This window comes from Bufo bufo, chromosome 8 (assembly GCF_905171765.1).
Source record: "Bufo bufo chromosome 8, aBufBuf1.1, whole genome shotgun sequence".
NCBI classification, from domain to species: domain Eukaryota; kingdom Metazoa; phylum Chordata; class Amphibia; order Anura; family Bufonidae; genus Bufo; species Bufo bufo.
In genome coordinates, this window is record NC_053396.1 from 28024819 (window position 1) to 28044323 (window position 19505).

At 43.7% G+C, this 19505-nt stretch overlaps 1 protein-coding gene across 1 annotated transcript in view; it reads left to right on the forward strand.

The window, feature by feature from the left end:
* L1CAM (L1 cell adhesion molecule) overlaps positions 1-19240 on the forward strand; it is a 182362-nt gene extending 163122 nt beyond the window's left edge. Inside the window, exons 24-27 of the mRNA XM_040406138.1 lie at positions 388-543; positions 631-759; positions 6426-6498; positions 18606-19240. Coding sequence (XP_040262072.1) covers positions 388-543; positions 631-759; positions 6426-6498; positions 18606-18840 — 593 coding nt within the window. The 3' untranslated portion in view covers positions 18841-19240. The remainder of the gene's footprint in view (positions 1-387; positions 544-630; positions 760-6425; positions 6499-18605) is intronic.
* The last annotated feature ends 265 nt before the right edge of the window (positions 19241-19505 follow it).

Consider the following 19505-nt stretch of genomic DNA (forward strand, 5'->3'; position numbering starts at 1 on the left):
TTTGTGGAGCTTTTATTATCAGGAGTAGCATGAATATGATGTTATATTCTGCTAGATTCTACTACTATAAGTTCAGGAGGCAGAGCTTCACTAGTGGAAATTTTTTTATTTTTTTATTGCAAAATTCTATGTGATCAAAGGTGCCCATAATCTTCAAATAGCTTCTCCACTTTGGATAATGCCTTTTATCCAGAAGAGCACCATCTAATAAGAAGTTGATCATAGGATGGCCCATTCCTGGGTCTCTACAGCGCTACCACAGGATAAGCGAAGAATTACACAGCACCCATTAAAATCAATGAGCAGTCCATGTAATTCATGGAAGCGCTAGGTCTTCAAGAAAGATCCATTATGGTGATTGTGATTTCACCGCTTTTTCCTTTTCAGGTGATTCGTGGCAGCAATACGATGTGAATGCTTCTGAAGCCGAATTCAAAATTGTTGAACTGCAACCGAGTGAAAATTATTATGTTCGTATTTTGGCGTTAAATAACACTCGTTATGAAGAAATTTGGGGAGTTGAGACTCACACTTTACCTTTAGGTAAGAACCAAAGCTAGACAGATAGCTCGAAACATGCTTCCGGTCTTTACATTATTACCCATGTGTCTTCTCATCCTTTCTTTACAGCTGTACCTGACGAGAAGGGATTTGCATCACAGGGCTGGTTTATTGGCCTGATAAGTGCTATAATTCTGCTGCTTCTCATCCTGGTCATCCTGTGCTTCATCAAACGTAGCAAAGGTGGAAAATATTCAGGTAAGTTGACATCTGCCCAAGACAACCAGCTAAGAAAAAGAAAATAGACAGTACTTCAGAGAAGTACTATGAGGAAGTCTCATGCTTCCATTCTGTCATTGGAGTTTAAAGGGGTTGTTCCATGAGTAATATTCTACAGTTTTCAAACCAGCACCTGGATCTGAATACTTTTTTAATTGCAAGTACTATTGAGTTAATCAATGAAATCTATCAGCCACCTGCTGTTTGCACTTTTTCTAATTTCTCTGTCCTGTTCACTGAGATAGGATACTTTCACACTGGCGTTTCAGGGTCCGCCTGTGAGATCCGTTTTAAGGCTCTCACAAGCGGCCCCAAATGGATCAGTTTAGCCCCAATGCATTCTGAAGCGTTTGCAGCGTTTTGGTGTCCGCCTGGCGGTGCGGAGCCGAAAGGATCCGTCCTGACTTACAATGTAAGTCAATGGGGACGGATCCATTTACATAGACACAATATTGGTGCAATTGTAAACGGATCCGTCCCCCATTGACTTTCAATGTAAAGTCAGGAGTCCCTATTAATATACTATCGGATCTGAGTTTTCTCCAATCCGATGGTATATTTTAACTTGAAGCGTCCCCATAACCATGGGAACGCCTCTATGTTAGACTATACCATCGGATTTGAGTTAGATCGTGAAAACAGATCCGACAGTATATTCTAACACAGAGACGTTCCCATGGTGATGGGGACGCTTCAAGTTAGAATATACTAAGAACTGTGTACATAACTGCTGCCTGGCAGCACACGATCTCTTACAGGGGGCTGTGATCTGCACAATTAACCCCTCAGGTGCCGTACCTGAGGGGTTAATTGTGCGGATCTCAGCCCCCTGATCGGGTGCTGCCAGGCAGCAGGGGCCAGACCCCCCTCCCTCCCCAGTATTAAAAGCATTGGTGGCCAGTGCGGCCCCCCCTCCCCCCCTCCCCAGTATTAAAAGCATTGGTTGCCAGTGCGGCCCCCCTCCCTCCCTCCCTAGTATTAAAATCATTGGTGGCAGTGGCCACAGGCTAACAACCCCCCCCATCATTGGTGGCAGCGGAGCGGCATGCCCGATCGGAGTCCCAGTTTAATTGCTCCGATCGGTTACCATGGCAGCCAGGACACTACTGCAGTCCTGGCTGCCATGGTTACTTAGCTTATACTTACATGCGCTGTCTGTGGCCGGCCAGCGCTCCACCTAATGGTAAGTGACAGGTCTGTGCGGCGCATTAGCACAGACCTGTCACTTACCAGTAGGAGGAGCGCCCGGCCGGCCACAGACAGCGCATGTAAGTATAATCTAAATAACCATAGCAGCCAGGACTGCAGTAGCGTCCTGGCTGCCATGGTAACCGATCGGAGCCCCAGCGATTAAACTGGGACTCCGATCGGAAATGCCGCTCTGCTGCCACCAATGATGGGGGGGAGAGGGGTTGTTAGCCTGTGGCCACTGCCACCAATGATTTTAATACTGGGGAGGGAGGGGGGGGGCCGCACTGGCAACCAATGCTTTTAATACTGGGGAGGGAGGGAGGGGGGGGGCCGCACTGGCCACCAATGCTTTAAATACTGGGGAGGGAGGGGGAGGGCCGCACTGGCCACCAATGCTTTTAATACTGGGGAGGGAGGGGGGTCTGGCCCCTGCTGCCTGGCAGCACCCGATCAGGGAGCTGAGATCCGCACAATTAACCCCTCAGGTGCGGCACCTGAGGGGTTAATTGTGCGGATTACAGCCTCCTGTAAGAGATCGGGTGCTGCCAGGCAGCAGGGGGCAGTTATGTACACAGTTCTTAGTATATTCTAACTTGAAGCGTCCCCATCACCATGGGAACGCCTCTGTGTTAGAATATACTGTCGGATCTGAGTTTTCACGATCGTGAAAACTCCGATCTGAAAAAGCTGTTATGCAGACGGATCCGCACTGGACGGATACCATTGTTTGCATTTATAGGTGCGGATCCGTCTGTGCAGATACCAGACGGATCCGCACCTAGCGCAGGTGTGAAAGTAGCCATAGAAGCACATGCTCAGCTCTATCCTTCAACTGCCACCAGCCGCAGCAGACAGGACATACCCATGGGCCGTTTTCAAACAGTATTGATTAGAGAGATCAAAAATTTCCATTCTAAATATGATGCTGCATTCCTTATGGAATGATTTATCATACAAATATTTTATTACATTATTAATATATGATTGTTTCTCATTCCTGCAGTATTTTACATAGTGTCATTATATTATTTACTCATATATATTTTTTAGTGCAAGTCAGTTTTCAGCCACAGGCATGTACATCAAAAGTTAATATTATCTACATTTTACCCTACACCTGCACTGCGGGCGTTCCTTAACATTTTCAATTGATTTCATTCCTCCCTTTTTGCTTTCAAAAGCAGTTACATGCCTGTATCTGAATACTTTATACTATGAATCCATGAAGAAGTTGAAACGCGTCAATTTTATGCAGGGGGATTACTAGTTTGTACATTTTTTTTAAATGAAGAAATAAAGAATCATTGATTTTACTCGCTGGATCCATTTGGACTTTTATGGCAGAGCGGTACCTTGGCACCCTTTAGCATTTAGCACCTAGGAAGGATGTCCCATCATTCAGCCCTAACTTCGCCACTCAGGGCCTATCTTGTGCTAGCCATATAAATGGTTTAGACTTGATTTGACAGTTTTCAGATTTTCAGAAAATTAAAGTTATTTCTATTTTGTAGAATTAAAGGAAAAGATTGTTCTGATGGGAGGGAAGTTTCAGGCAAAAGGAATATGAGATTTCCCAGTCACGTTGTGCTGCTTCTCCACTACTGCCTCCCCAGATTGGGAAGGCAAAATCAGATCTACATGTACACTGCTCAAAAAAATAAAGGGAACACAAAAATAACAAATCCTAGATCTGAATTAATTAAATATTCTTCTGAAATACTTTGTTCTTTACATAGTTGAATGTGCTGACAACAAAATCACACAAAAATAAAAAAATGGAAATCAAATTTTTCAACCCATGGAGGTCTGGATTTGGAGTCACACTCAAAATTAAAGTGGAAAAACACACTACAGGCTGATCCAACTTTGATGTAATGTCCTTAAAACAAGTCAAAATGAGGCTCAGTAGTGTGTGTGGCCTCCACGTGCCTGTATGACCTCCCTACAACGCCTGTGCATGCTCCTGATGAGGTGGCGGACGGTCTCCTGAGGGATCTCCTCCCAGACCTGGACTAAAGCATCTGCCAACTCCTGGACAGTCTGTGGTGCAATGTGACGTTGGTGGATAGAGCGAGACATGATGTCCCAGATGTGCTCAATTGGATTCAGGTCTGGGGAACGGGCGGGCCAGTCCATAGCATCAATGCCTTCGTCTTGCAGGAACTGCTGACACACTCCAGCCACATGAGGTCTAGCATTGTCTTGCATTAGGAGGAACCCAGGGCCAACCGCACCAGCATATGGTCTCACAAGGGGTCTGAGGATCTCATCTCGGTACCTAATGGCAGTCAGGCTACCTCTGGCAAGCACATGGAGGGCTGTGCGGCCCTCCAAAGAAATGCCACCCCACACCATTAATGACCCAATGCCAAACCGGTCATGCTGGAGGATGTTGCAGGCAGCAGAACGTTCTCCACGGCGTCTCCAGACTCTGTCACGTCTGTCACATGTGCTCAGTGTGAACCTGCTTTCATCTGTGAAGAGCACAGGGCGCCAGTGGCGAATTTGCCAATCTTGGTGTTCTCTGGCAAATGCCAAACGTCCTGCACGGTGTTGGGCTGTAAGCACAACCCCCACCTGTGGACATCGGGCCCTCATATCACCCTCATGGAGTCTGTTTCTGACCGTTTGAGCAGACACATGCACATTTGTGGCCTGCTGGAGGTCATTTTGCAGGGCTCTGGCAGTGCTCCTCCTGTTCCTCCTTGCACAAAGGCGGAGGTAGCGGTCCTGCTGCTGGGTTGTTGCCCTCCTACGGCCTCCTCCACGTCTCCTGATATACTGGCCTGTCTCCTGGTAGCGCCTCCATGCTCTGGACACTACGCTGACAGACACAGCAAACCTTCTTGCCACAGCTCGCATGGATGTGCCATCCTGGATAAGCTGCACTACCTGAGCCACTTCTGTGGGTTGTAGACTCCGTCTCATGCTACCACTAGAGTGAAAGCACCGCCAGCATTCAAAAGTGACCAAAACATCAGCCAGGAAGCATAGGAACTGAGAAGTGGACTGTGGTCACCACCTGCAGAACCATTCCTTTATTGGGGGTGTCTTGCTAATTGCCTATAATTTCCACCTGTTGTTTATCCCATTTGCACAACAGCATGTGAAATTGATTGTCACTCAGTGTTGCTTCCTAAGTGGACAGTTTGATTTCACAGAAGTGTGATTGACTTGGAGTTACATTGTGTTGTTTAAGTGTTCCCTTTATTTTTTTGAGCAGTGTATTTTAGAAAGATTAACCCGAAAGGTAGGTCACATCTTCGCTAATCTGGTAGTCTGTTCCTGTTCTGGCACAGCCGCTTACCACCACACATTTCCAGATCCCCATTGATTATAATGGGATCTAATGGGGATCCGGCAGCTTTTTGGCGTAAATGTTGGCTTTCGGCTGGACAAATCCAGCTACATGCGGAGGGATTTTACCAGCCAAAAGCCACCATTGATGCTGGAAAGCCACCAGATCCCCATTGGATCCCATTATGATCAATGGGGATTCGGCAGTGCCGAGCAGTGTGCGGTGGTATCCGGGTATGCTAGACATGGTAACTCCTGTAGTCCGTTCTTATGCTGGAACAGACTACCAGATTATCTTTAACACAGATGTGAACCTAACTTAATGCTCCTTTATACATAAGAGTAATTATGGCTGAACCGTTATTTTTGGAGGAGCTGGTCGACAGTTTAATCTGTCTTGGTAGTTAAGGACTCTCCCCCAACAGATTATGATTAGGCATGCTGTCTGATACTTTTGTAGATAAGGATAAGATAAGTCACCACCTGAGGTATCTGGCAGCAGCTTTTTCCTCTCTACCTATTGAAAAACGCATACACACTTGGCCAAGCTGACTGTGCATGGGGAAGTCAGGAGAGATAGCTGTTGGCCAAACAAGTGTTTGGCTGGTAGCTATTGAGATGGTATGGGGGCACCTTTAAAGGATTTCTGGTATTTCAATATTGATGGCTTATCTGCAAGGTAGGTCATCAATATCTGATTGTGGGGGTCGCATGGCCACTGATCAGCTTTTTCAAAAAGAGGCCTTGGTTCTCCAGTGATTGCTGAAGACTTCTCACACTCTAACAAGCACTGTACTGTACATTTTATAGTGGCTGTGGTTGGTATTGCAGCCTTGAATGGAACTGAGCTGCACCAAGGCCACCTGACCAAGGAACGGGACGTCACTGGCCTAGGAAGAGGCACCTCAAACAACTGATCAGTGGGGTACAGGTAGTCAAACCCCCACCAATTAGATATTGATGACCTATCCTAGGGATAGGCCATCAATATTCAACTCCCAGAAAATCATTTTAACAGTAAAAAAGTTGAGCACTATATTAGTTCCATATGACCCATGATGTGTACAGAACATATATTTTTAGAGTCTTTTACACTGACCTGTCCTTTATTTGCATCTTTTTTGGCACATCCCATCTTGTGACATTGTTTTATACAGTGAAGGACAAAGAAGACACCCAAGTGGATTCTGAAGCTCGCCCAATGAAGGATGAAACGTTCGGGGAGTACAGGTACAAAAAAAAGGAGTGTTGAGTGTTTAGCCAGTTAATATAAAGGTGAAACTGGCCTATAGTCATCTACAGGTATATGGAATAGACTTCTCAGTAGAGGATAAGACCATGCTGCTGAACATTACAATCGTTGGGATTGCGGTTTTGATTTCTTTTAGAATTACATTGATTACTAAGAGTTTATATGCTTTGTAGAGCACTGTGGTCCTTTACTTTGGGCAACACTGGACTCCAGAACCATTGGTGATGTCATTTTCATAGATGCTTTAGGTTCAATTCTATATTAATACGAAACTCTTACATAGCAGTCTACCTCTTGGGTACATAGATGATTACATGTAGACTAAACTATGGAGAAAAACATATGGATCGCACATCTACATGCCTTGCATTGATCTATTGCTTCTCAGCATAATTTATAAACTGTACACAATGCACTTAGCATGTGTCTTGATCAAAATGTATAGGTCCACTCACCACGTCAAGGTGGCTTCTTTTGACTGGGTCGCTGCTCTAATTTGGCTCAGCACCACATGGCAACCATCGCCGTTGCAACATAGCAAAAATCAGATCTGCGCTGCTCTTTACACATTGTATATTTGTTTTTTAATGATTGCAATTTCAAGAAAGCGAAGGTCGGGCATATAAAAATCAATGCCCCCGATGAAGCAGATGTGAAACCCTGGGTCGGACTAGTTGATCTGAAGTGACAATATTTTATTCATACTTGCAGTGGCAATTCTCCACTGTCTGGATTTCCCTTTTCCCTTGAGAGAGAGCTTCAATAGGGATTTAGGTGGAGCAATGAAAAATGGCTTTTACACCGATTGTGTGGCTTTCTGGAAGACATACCAAGGACCCGACCCCTAAGTCATCTGTGGTGGAGTTACATGTATGGGAATCCCAACTCCTATGGAAAGGGCAACACAGATCTGATTTTTTACCCTTAGGTGGTGTGTTCCGGTGGTCACCATGTGGTGCTGTGCCATGGACCCACTCAAAAGAAGTCAGTGGGGCCTATGCATTTTGATCAAAATGTATGCTAAGTGTTCAGTACTTCACACCTCATGTACAGTACAATATAAATGATGGTGAGAAGGAATAGATCATGGATGCCCAACCTGTGGCCCTCGAGCTGTTGCAAAACTACAACTCCCAGCATGTCCGGACAGCCTACAGCAGGGCATGGTGGGAATTGTAGTTTTACAACAGCTGGAGGGTCGCAGGTTGAGCATCCCTGGAATAGATAAATGCATGACATGTAAATGTCCGATCCATATCTTTTTCGATATAGGGTAAATACGATTAGAAATGATCAGGCAAATATCATGCATGTCCTGATTGTATCCCAGCTTGTATTTAATGTCTAGAAATGATATCAAAATACTGTATATTAATAGATGCCCCTATTACGTCTTCTTACAAGGCTAGAACTACGAGCATAGGAAGCCGGCCGAAATATTTTTTTTCCATAGTTAACAGCTATTAATAACATTTTGTTTTATGGAGACAGAATATTTTTATGATATGTGTCATCCGGGAAACGTGTTTCTGTGTAATTACACCAGATTTCACTTTCTGAGTTACACAAGGAAGAACAGACTTCTCTGACATCTGGTGCAGAATATTATGCAAATATTATTTTCGTCTTCAGATTTGGCAGTTCATTCAGACTAATTCGGAATTGCTTCCAGGCTGTTCTAAAATGAGCAGCAATCAGTTCACTTATCCAAATGATCAGTTCATGCCAATGTGTATAGCGCCATCTGAGGGTTATGGCATTGTCACTGCTGATTGAATAGAAGGCATCTAATAATCAAAACTGCCATAATGTCAAATACAAAGCAGAAATGTCCAGCCCCAGGATCGGGAGGCTCCTCCAAAGAAATATGCCATAAGCTGCTCTAAAATAGTCAGCACCATGGACAGCAACTAACCCATTTGTTAGCTGTTAAAAGGGTTTGACCAGCAGTATGTATTTTCTAGATAATTTACGGTGGGTCAAAAATTTAAACGAAGCCATACTCACCTCACTGATCCCCCGCCAAAACTGTCCTGGATCAACATAGTGGAAATGCCAGGAAAAGCATGACAGAGGAGGGTCATCATGGAGTAGGCTTCTCCTGGTTTTCCAACTTGTTGACCAGGGGAAGCAACGTGAGTCAGTATATATCTGTATACTGTATATCCATGTCAACACATGCTAATATTCTTCAGTATATCATCTATGGTTTAAAAACTTTAAATTCAAAATTACACCCTACTGCCAATAACTATATTAAAATTTTGTCCCCGGAAACTAATGTCCAGGTCCAAGGTTGCATTGTTTGTTCATATCCATATACTATATATACTATAGTAACAGTGCCACTCTTGTCTATGGGTTGTACCTGGCAACGCAGCTCAGTCACGTACTTTGCAATACCACACACAAGGTTTATGGACAAGAGTGGCACTGTTTGCTGGAAAATAGCAAATGCTTATTTCTAAGCCATTTAAGGAGCAATCATCTCAAGATCAGAGTAATATTTCAGTGTTCTATGGTTTGGAAAGACTTGTGAGATATGATACAATGCTTAGAAGTGCCTTCACGTACACTGTTTGCACATGTGTGACTGCCATTCCTGACCTTATGCATTCGTTCCCCACTCTCTTGTCCATGCTGCCATCAGATCTCTGGAGAGGTAAGCTGCTCTCGCACGGTAAAGTTCCTTCTTACAGATGGGGGATGCGATTTTTGCACAATGGGTGTTCACTGAATCTACGTCTACGCCCTTTTGTGCCATGGTTCTTCAAATCCATATGCAGCTACATTTGTTTATGACTACATATATGGTATTAATAAACATCCAGCCTTTGCTAAATTCAGTTTCCGTGAGGATCTACTAGCAGTTGTCTGGCTTGTAATGTCAGGTAACACTACTGTGGCTGGATCTTGGAAGGTCAATCCTTCTCAAGGCTAAACTAAAGCTGCATCATTCAACAAAAACAGTCCAAGTAGCATTCATATATATAGGTCAATCTTTCAAGATCTAAGCCGGTTGGACTTTCCTGGAATAAAGGTGGAAGGGTCTACCTGTTTCAATAGCCTTTATTTTCGAGGTTCTCTTTACATCATAGATGTATGGACTACCACCATCTTTCCCACCCAAGTTTTATCTTTCAGGCCACCTCATTTTTTTTTTCTTGAGGCTCTCAAAAAACTTTTCTGGATAGTGGAGATCATTATGTTTATACATACTCCTGTAGACATTGGTCAGGTTCAAGATCACCATTGATAGCTAGATTAGTGGAGGACCATTTTATGCCTGACCAACTTGAGTTCCCTTTCTATCACAGAAAGTTAATTGGACTTGTGATACAGATTTGCTCCCTGTGACTTCTCAGAACTGTCATGGTCATTATACAACAGAACTACCGTATATATATGAAGCAATATTTCTAGGGCTGAATATGGTGCCCACATAGATACTTTCGGAATGTCTGAGAATAAAAGTTATGGCATAGTAGCTGTATTAAGCCATTTATATGAGACATATGGTGGAATTCAGGGTTTTACTGGCCTACTAGAGTACCAGAGGATCTTTTGATGGGCCAAGGTTCTGATACCATAGTTGGCCCCAAAGGTCCAAGAGAAAAAAATATATTTGGCTTACTTTGGAGCCAGTCATCTGCCACTAGGGTCTAACTGTTTAATTCACAACCTATTCGACTTTATTGAGCCTCAAAAATAATTTCCTATGGTGGTCCCAAGGAACCATAGTCCCACACTGATGGTCTACAAAGCACCAGTGTGTCTGTAATCTGAAGTCATTGGGTTTCTACGTGACTTCAAGCTCGTTACATGTGGAGTTTCCCTAGAGGTCCTCGAATGTGAAGAAAGTCCTGCAGCTCCTTTACCAAAACCAAGAGACCCTTTTTCCCAGACTCCATTATTTTTTATCTAACCAAGCCATGTTTCTTACATGGGTCACGGCACAAGAATTTATACATGTGAATGCTATAATATTTTTGGTCTTCTGTATAACGACTAGTCTTGTTGTGAACACGTGTACTAGTCTATACTTGGAGACCCATTAGATGGTTTAGTTTGTCACCTACAATTGGCCTGATACGAAATGAGAAGACACTGTGGGGGAGATTTATCAGAACTCGTGTAGAGGAAAACTGGATTAATTGTCCATAGCAACCAATCAGATTCCACCTTTCATTTTTCAGAGCTGCTTCGGAAAATGAAAGGTGGAATCTGATTGGTTGCTGTGGTCAACTAAGCCAATTTACCTTTACACCAGTTTGGATAAATCTCCCCCCGTGTCGCCCGCACCTCCCTAGAAGTATGGGAACTTGCCATATACTTCAGTATAGAGAGCAGCCTGCCATATGCAAACATGGCTTATCTCTGTGTATCACCTCATTGCAGTTCACAGAACGTTACACAATTTTCTGGATGACAAGGTCCTTCATTTCGATGTTGCTAAAATTAAAGTGAATGTCAATGTGACGGCTGAGCCGAAATCACCCAAAATACATTCCACTGATTGTTGACTACATTTGCAATACAAAAATGTCCCATAATGTATGGATATATGGGGTCAGTTATCAAACCGGTGTAAGGTAGCAGCCAATCAGAATACACCTTTCATTTTCCAAAGGAGCTGTCAAAGATGAAAGGTGGAATCTGATTGGTTGCTAAGGGCAACTAAGCCAGTTCTACTTTACGCCAGTTTGATAAATGACCCTCATATTGTGTACATTTGTGTCATGTGTGTGGTGTGTAGCTGTGAACACTTATATTACTTTGTGCATGCCTAGTATACAATTTCTACATTGCATATGCTATGAGCAGCAGGAACAGGTGCGGAACCATTCATTTCAATGGGGTCGCAAAAGATGCGGACAGCCCACAATGCACTGTCCCCATCTGTAGCTCCATTCCGCGGCCCCGCAATCACGGACAAGAATGGACATTTCTATCATAGGGGTGGCCATGTGCGGTCCACAAAATGCGGACTGGTATCCGTGTTTTGTGGATCTGCAATTTGTGGACCGCGAAACACTTACGGTCGCGTGAAAGCACCTTTACAAGAAGGAGAGTCCCAATAATGGAGCAAGGCAAGAGCTCTAGCAATCCCTTTAATAATCATACAGTATATTAGGGAATCGTCTTGTAAAGACAATCTCCATTGCAAATGAAGCCGGTCTGACTACTCCGCAGTCCTCACTTAAAGGAGTTGTGCCACGAAACACATTCTACATTTTTAAAACCAGCACCTGGATGTGAACACTTTTGTAATTGCATGTCATTAACAATTTATTAGACCCACTGAGATATTCAATAAAATATATCTTTATAGCGCCACCTGCTGTTTGTCCTTTTCCTTATTTCTTATTCACCTCGCTGCGGTGGTCGCATGCTCTCAGTTTAAATCTTTAACTGGCACCAGCCATATCTTTTGTTAGAAGCTGTGTCAGTTACAGGGAGAGAGCTGCAGTAGAAAGGTCACACCCCCTGAGAAAGACCCCCCCCCTTTTCTGAGAAAGACCCCCCCCTTCCTGAGAAAGAACATGCCTCCTGAGATAGGACACACCCCCTGAGCAGCCAGTCTGCAGTATAATTGGAGCAATGAATGAGTAGATCGCTGGATCCATGTGCGGTACAGCGCTGGTTCTAGTTTTGACTGTCATGTACTATATGATGTCTGATTTTCATTTTTTACATCAATCATGGCATAACCCCTTTAAGTGTCATCATACATGTAGGTGCCCGTTAGCAGGTCTCTGATCTGGCTCATAGAGGGCCTAATTTCCAACAGTCCAAAATTTTCTGAGATGGTCCAGAATTTTAGGTCAGTCCTGGCAAATTTGGTTTGAAAATGGGTAGGGTTTATGTCAAGCCCCAGCTCGAAGTGGGTGTTCCTGGGTTGGTTTGAAGCAGATGTTTAGAAGGGGGCATCAGAGGAAGAGATCCACCTCTATGGCAGCCATATTGCCCTATAGGAAAGATGGAATTCCCTTAGTGGGGAGGTGTAGTAACACACAACAGGCCCCCAATAATGGTCTTCTTCTTGGACCCCTGTGATCTCCTGGGGGATAAGCTGCTTTTCGCAGTGGCTGATGCCACAGGTTAATAGATGGACATCCCAAGTGCTGGAGTCCCCACTATTGCATCTACATCCCCAATAGGCTTTGGTATAATCGGGAGACTAGATATTTCAAGGATACATTTTCTTGGCCATTCCTACCTAATACAGCAGAGACAGGCTGTCATAAAACAGCTGTCATAACAATACAATTCTCTTGGCCTCCTTGCTCTCTTATTGGGCTCCCAACTGCTTTTCAGACAGATTTCTATACATATAAGATCATAATATGAACTCGACCCTCTGGTGGCTTATATTCTCTATTCTGCCATAACATATGCACCTTGTATGTTCACTTCTTACATGTTTTATATGTCTGTGATTGTCCTGTGACTGTCATTCTGTCATTTGTCTCTACAGCAGTACCTACTTTAGAAATAGGTAAACCACATGGACTGGTTATGTTATATCGCTCTTATACTGCATGTGCCAAAATACCAAATCCTGCTATGCCATACAGTTAATTGGATGGAGATTTATAAGGGATACTAAGTCCACTATGGTATTTTTCAAGTATCTTTATAATAGCTTTTCATCAGCTCTAATTGACTGGAATAAGAGTCAATGGAAATTATGTCTATTATGGACTATAGATATATATATCTTCATTTGCTTGGCCTTTTATCTCTAGAAAAGAAGGTGTAGGGTTCAGGCCTAATACCATACCATATATAAACCATCCCAATCCAGATTATACAGTACTATACCAATAGTATTCTACGTACCGCTATCATGAAAGGCTGCCCTGGACACCAGAGAGGAACTCATAGTCATGTCACACTCATTTCTGTCATTGCAAAGGAGATATAATATTAGTCTCCAGGGTTGAGGTTCTCCAGAACTTAGTTATTGATGACCGATCCTTAGGGTAGGTCATAAACATCAGATCGTTGGGGGTCCAACACCCAGCACATCCACCGATCAGCTGTTTCAGGCAACCGTCGACACTGGAAACAATACAGTGAAAGGAGCCAGAAACAGAAGGATCCATCCACTATTCAGTTTTAGGTGCCACATGTTTATTTAATTTCAGTTTCCACTCTCTTGAATTGTAGCTGGGCTTCAGTACCCTGACATAGCCACTAACAGGGCCGTAGCTATAGGGGGTGCAGAGGTATTAGTCACTACCGGGCCCAGGAGCCTGAGAGGACCCAAAAACTCTTGTGCATCATAGGAAGACGCTGGTATTATAGAAAGTGCATGCTGGTCAAGTTACATCTCTGGCTGGAGGGAAGGAGTTAGGTCAAGAAATTGGCATGAGGGACGGGGGGGTCATTTCAATTTTGCCTCAGGCAGCACGAAGGCACTGAGGGAAGGGGGGCCCAAGCTGAACTCTTGCATCAGAGCCCATGAGCTTTTAGCTACGTCCCTGGCCACTACCACTAAGGATAGATCATAAATATCTAAGTTCTGGAAAAACCCTTCTAAACCACGTCCCTTTTTCTGCAATTTTTCAAATCTGTCAAGTGAGGAGCAAAAACACATCTGGGACAAGACATATATGGCAGTTTTTTGGCACAAACTGAGCCAGAAATCTGTCAGTCAGACGGTTGGAAGAGTCAATGGGGAGATTTACTAATTCTGTCCTACATTTAGGCAGGTTAAAACTAGACCAGCCAGCCAGAAATGGCAGCTCATTAAACATAATAGTACAGTACATGCTGTATGGTAAATTTGGAGCATCTTGCTAGAATTGATGGATATTTTTCTCTTCCTCATGCTAACTTTCTTGGCACAATTTGCACCAGAATTTTGGTGCATTTTACTTAGTAAATCTCCTCCTATGTCTCTATAGAGATCAATAGGAATGGTGGACATCATTTAGTAGGAATAGTACCCCTTTCCAACATGCCTATTCAGAACATATGTGGTCTGAGATGGACCAATAACCTTTGTTTCTCAGTCCTTTAAAAAGGTTTCTCCAGAGCTTCCTTATCAACATCAGTTCGGCAGGGGTCTAACTTCTGGCACCCCACCGATCAGTTGTTTTTACTAGTTGTGGTGCTGGAACCAGGCACGGGGTCACCCCATCCTAGTACAATGTATAGTAATTGGGTCTGGTTACTGGAGGACTGTTCCGGATCAGGTGTTTCTGACTTCTGTCACCCCCACTGATCTGATATTGATTACCTGTCCTAAGGATAGGTCATCAGTACATAAGTCCTAGAAAACCCCTTTAGGTCAACCACTTTCCTTTAGCATGAATGGTTTATGGGTCATGGAATAAAATTGGATTTTCACTATGTTGGACTTGTCGCCATCTGTCATTTGGTTTGTTCCCATGCATGTTTCAATATCATAGAGTTTGAATTTTGCGGTTTATTATGCTATTAACATGGCATTGCACCTTATGCTGCATACATTTCTATATACAAGCTATCCGCCTCAATATGACCCCTGTAATGCAATGCACCCCTCAGCATCTTGTTTACAGCAGAATTGTCCTCATGTGCATGCATTTCACTCCATTTTCTCGTTTGGGACATTGACCAGTAAACATAGAGTTTTGGCCAAGCCTATGAACCCATAATCATACTGGATATGGATGTTCAGTTATGAAAATCCATAACGAGGGCTAGTATAGTCTGATGCACATTTATTGAGTGTGCTCCTTCCATATTGGACAATGATGGGTAATCTGATGGTGATCAGTCTGACATGGTGCTTCTCTCCTTGTTGGGAAACCATAAATTTCATGTTTTGTGCAATGTCCTCTTGTCCAACTTTACGTAAGTTGTGGCATATTTGCCAATAAGGCAACCAATACGCTGAGTATTGGGCCCCTAGATAAAGGGAGTCGAGCTGCAGCCCTAATTAATGCATGCTGAGAACCTCAGTAGGGAATACCCTTTCCACATGCCTTTCAAATTAGGGTGTAGACAATGAACCAAACAATCATGAAAAGGAGATTGGTGGAGGGCAATTAGATACCGCCGTGTCCTCCTGCTCCAAGTGGTTAGGGGCTCTTTGGTTTTATCCAGCCCCAGAAGGAAACCCTATTTTAATCTTTGCTATAGTGTTTGGCCCTCTGAAAGGAGTTTCCTATAAGCAACATTTATTGCCTATCCCCAGGATAGGTGATAAATGACTGATTACTGTGGTTGGACCACTGGGACTCTTTCTAATTATGAGAATAGGGGTTACCGAGTCCCCCATGTGGATGGAGAGGTAGTGTACCATAGAAGTGAATAATTTGGTGGTCACGCATGCATACTACTTCTCCATTCGGGATTCGGCTGTTCTCATGATCGGTGGAGTTTCCAATGGTGGGACCAAGTCATACAATTATCACTTATCCTGGAAAATATTTGGAGGATATCATTTATACCTGCCTTTCACCATCAGATTAACTCTTTACATCACAAGAACATGAGACCCAGTTAAGTTCATTTTAATGGGTTAGAGAAGTGACCAACACTGAGCAATTTTTGTTTTATTTTCCTGGAATCTTTCTTTTGCTGTCTGTCCTTGACTTCTGTGTTTTTTTCTTATTTTGCCATGCAATCATGCAACCTATACAACCTGTACATATATTGAACTTTCTATCTATCTTCCTTCTGTGTCTTCCTTTGTCATTTTGTACCATTTGGCAAGGTCTGGTTACACAAAAAGAAAACCAATATTACATCTGGCACCCTATGAGGGTAGATAGGAGGTTGATGTTGTGCACAAGAACACTTAATTTAAAGGGTTTCTATCACTTTGTTTCACCTATTTAGCTTTCAGACACTAGCGATCCGCTAGTGTCTGCTTTATCTAACCATCCTAATATAAGAGCTTATTGTCCTGCCGTTTAGCTAAAAAAATAACTTATATAGATATGCAAATGAGCCTCTAGGTGCTATGGGGGCGTGATTAGCACCTAGAGGCTCCGTCTACCTTAACAAACTGCCGCCGCCCAGCGCGTCCCTCCAGCCCGCCCATCTCCAGCTGAAGCGATCCTCTCCGTGCGCGTCTCTGTTCTGCGCATGCGCAGTGAATGTCTGATCGCTTCCCTGCTCAGACATCTCCACTGCGCCTGTTCCTCGGAGCACTATGACGTCATCGGCGCAGGCGCAGTGGAGATGTCTGAGCAGGGAAGCGATCAGACATTCACTGCGCATGCGCCGAATACGAGGAGCATCGCATTCCGGAGGAGATGGGCGGGCTGGAGGGACGCGCTGGGCGGCGGCAGTTTGTTAAGGTAGACGGAGCCTCTAGGTGCTAATCACGCCCCCATAGCACCTAGAGGCTCATTTGCATATCTATATAAGTTATTTTTTTAGCTAAACGGCAGGACAATAAGCTCTTATATTAGGATGGTTAGATAAAGCAGACACTAGCGGATCGCTAGTGTCTGAAAGCTAAATAGGTGAAACGAAGTGATAGAAACCCTTTAAGGGTACAATTTCTTGCATACAGAAAACCACAGAATGAAGGCTGAAAGATAGAAGAGTATATCTGGAATAAGTGCCCATCAGGAGTGTCCTAAAATCAAAGCTTTATGTTTTTAAAGGGAACCTGTCACCGGGATTTTGTGTATAGAGCTGAGGACATGGGTTGCTAGATGGCCGCTAGCACATCCGCAATACCCAGTCCCCATAGCTCTGTGTGCTTTTATTGTGCATATTTGATACATATGCAAATTACCCTGAGATGAGTCCTGTATGTGAGATGAGTCAGGAACAGGACTCATCTCAGGTTAATTTGCATATGTATCAAATCGGTTTTTTTTTTGCACAATAAAAGCACACAGAGCTATAGGGACTGTGTATTGCGGATGTGCTAGTGGCCATCTAGAGACCCATGTCCTCAGCTCTATACCCCAAATCCAGGTGACAGGTTCCCTTTAAAGGCGATGTACACCTTTGCAATCAATTGTTTTTTGTCTCCATAAATCTAAAATGAAAAACTAAGCAACTTGGTAATAGGCCTTAATTAGAGAGTCCTACTGTTTTGTTTCTACAGCTCCTATGCAGAATATGTATCTCCATTGCAACAACAAGCATTCTGTGTAGTCTTATCCTGCATATTCTGTTACAAAAGTGGGTGTGGAACTGCTGTGTAACCCTTATACAGGAATCTGGACTTCGCTGCAGGGGAACCACCAGGCTTCTACCTCGTGAAGTAGTCTCTGTGTGATTGACAGCTGAGCCGCAGGGGTCAGAGACACTGGTGTGGTGTACCGAGGAATCAGGCAAAACCATAGTTAGGGACAGGCCAAGGTCAGGGCAGGCGCAGTATGAGCTATGTGGCAAACAGTCTGTTGTCAGAGCATGCAGTGTACAAGCAATCTGATAAACAGTCCGAGGTCAGGGCAGGCAGTGAAGGGTCAATACAGAGAACAGGCACCTTTTAGGTAAAGCAGCAGAGGGTCAAAATCCAGTAAATGGGCAGAAATTAGTACAGGGGCAGATACACAAATACAGCAGGAACTAGCAAGCTAGGAACCTCTTGCTCAGGCAACCTCCCATTGGGGAAGGTGTCCTAAGTACCCATAGGTGACCAGCCATTGGCTGTTTTGAACGAGGGTGCATGTGATGGCGCTTTAAGAGGTTGGAAGACGTGCCCCATGAGATAAGAAGGAGAACTGAGCCAGCAAGCAGGCCACAGCCTGCATGGAGGAACAGAGCTACCTAGGCAGCAGGATTGGGCTTGGGCTGTGGAGAGCCAGTGGACCAAGACAGTACCATTTGTCCCCTATTTCGTGCCAACATGCATCTGGTAAGCAAGCTAGAAGCAGAGATCAAATGTAGGGAGTATCACACGTGGTTTGCTTGTAGTCTGTGACCATGGAGACATATCGCTTGTACTGGAGCTGTAGAAATGAGGGGAGGAAATGTTTAACTATGACCAACTGCTAAATTATTTCATTTTAGATGCGTCGAGATAATAAAATAAATCTGTTTGGAAAGGAGGACACTGCCTTTAAATCTAAAAGAAATGTTGTGCTAACGCTAACCACATTTGCCTTTCATTTTTATCCAGTGATAATGACGAGAAACCATTTACTAGCAGCCAACCTTCCCTCAATGGTGATGTCAAGCCCCTCGGAAGTGATGACAGCTTGGCTGACTATGGTGGAAGTGTGGATGTCCAATTCAATGAAGACGGCTCCTTCATTGGCCAATACAGTGGCAAAAAGGAAAAGGAGCCTGCTGGGGGGAATGACAGCTCCGGCGCAACCTCTCCGGTTAACCCTGTTAACATTCCAATCGAGTAAAAAAAAAAATACAACGCGTTTTTGATGGAGGAAGGTCTTAGGGGAAATATATCAAGAATGAACACTTGGGGGGCCAGTGGGAAGAACTGGATGGATCTGGAGAATTTATTTTTTGCTTGCAAACCTATTAACCATTTTGGTGCTAGAGCAGCAAGTAATATATTATGTGGTAAGTCTCTCTTGCACCAAACGGGTCGAACTGCTGTACTATTTTTTGACTGCAACTCCATGACGTGTACTAGGAAAAGAAAAACATAGGAGGAGGAAAAGGATAGGTGCCAACAGATTTTGGGTACCAGTGTTGTCATATTATTTAATAAAAATGAACAAAAAGTGGTGAAAAATACAAGAAAGGATAAAAGAAAAAAAAAAAGAAAAACCAAAGGAAGAAAATAAAAAGGAAAAAAAAAGCATTCCTCTCTTTCACGCCAAGTTTCGCATTCACACAAGAACTGTGTTACTTTTCTATGGTGTCTTTTCTTTGTAATGGTCTCTTTCAGTGTGTTTAAAATTCACAATGGACCCATCGGCTCTGTGGGTCTTATTATCTGAGCGTGGCTTGCCAAAAAAAAAAAAAAGATGAAAAACATGGGATCTGAGCATTGCCTATGTGTGCTTTTCTCAACATGGCAAAATCTTCTGTATTGTCTCACCATCGTCACCAT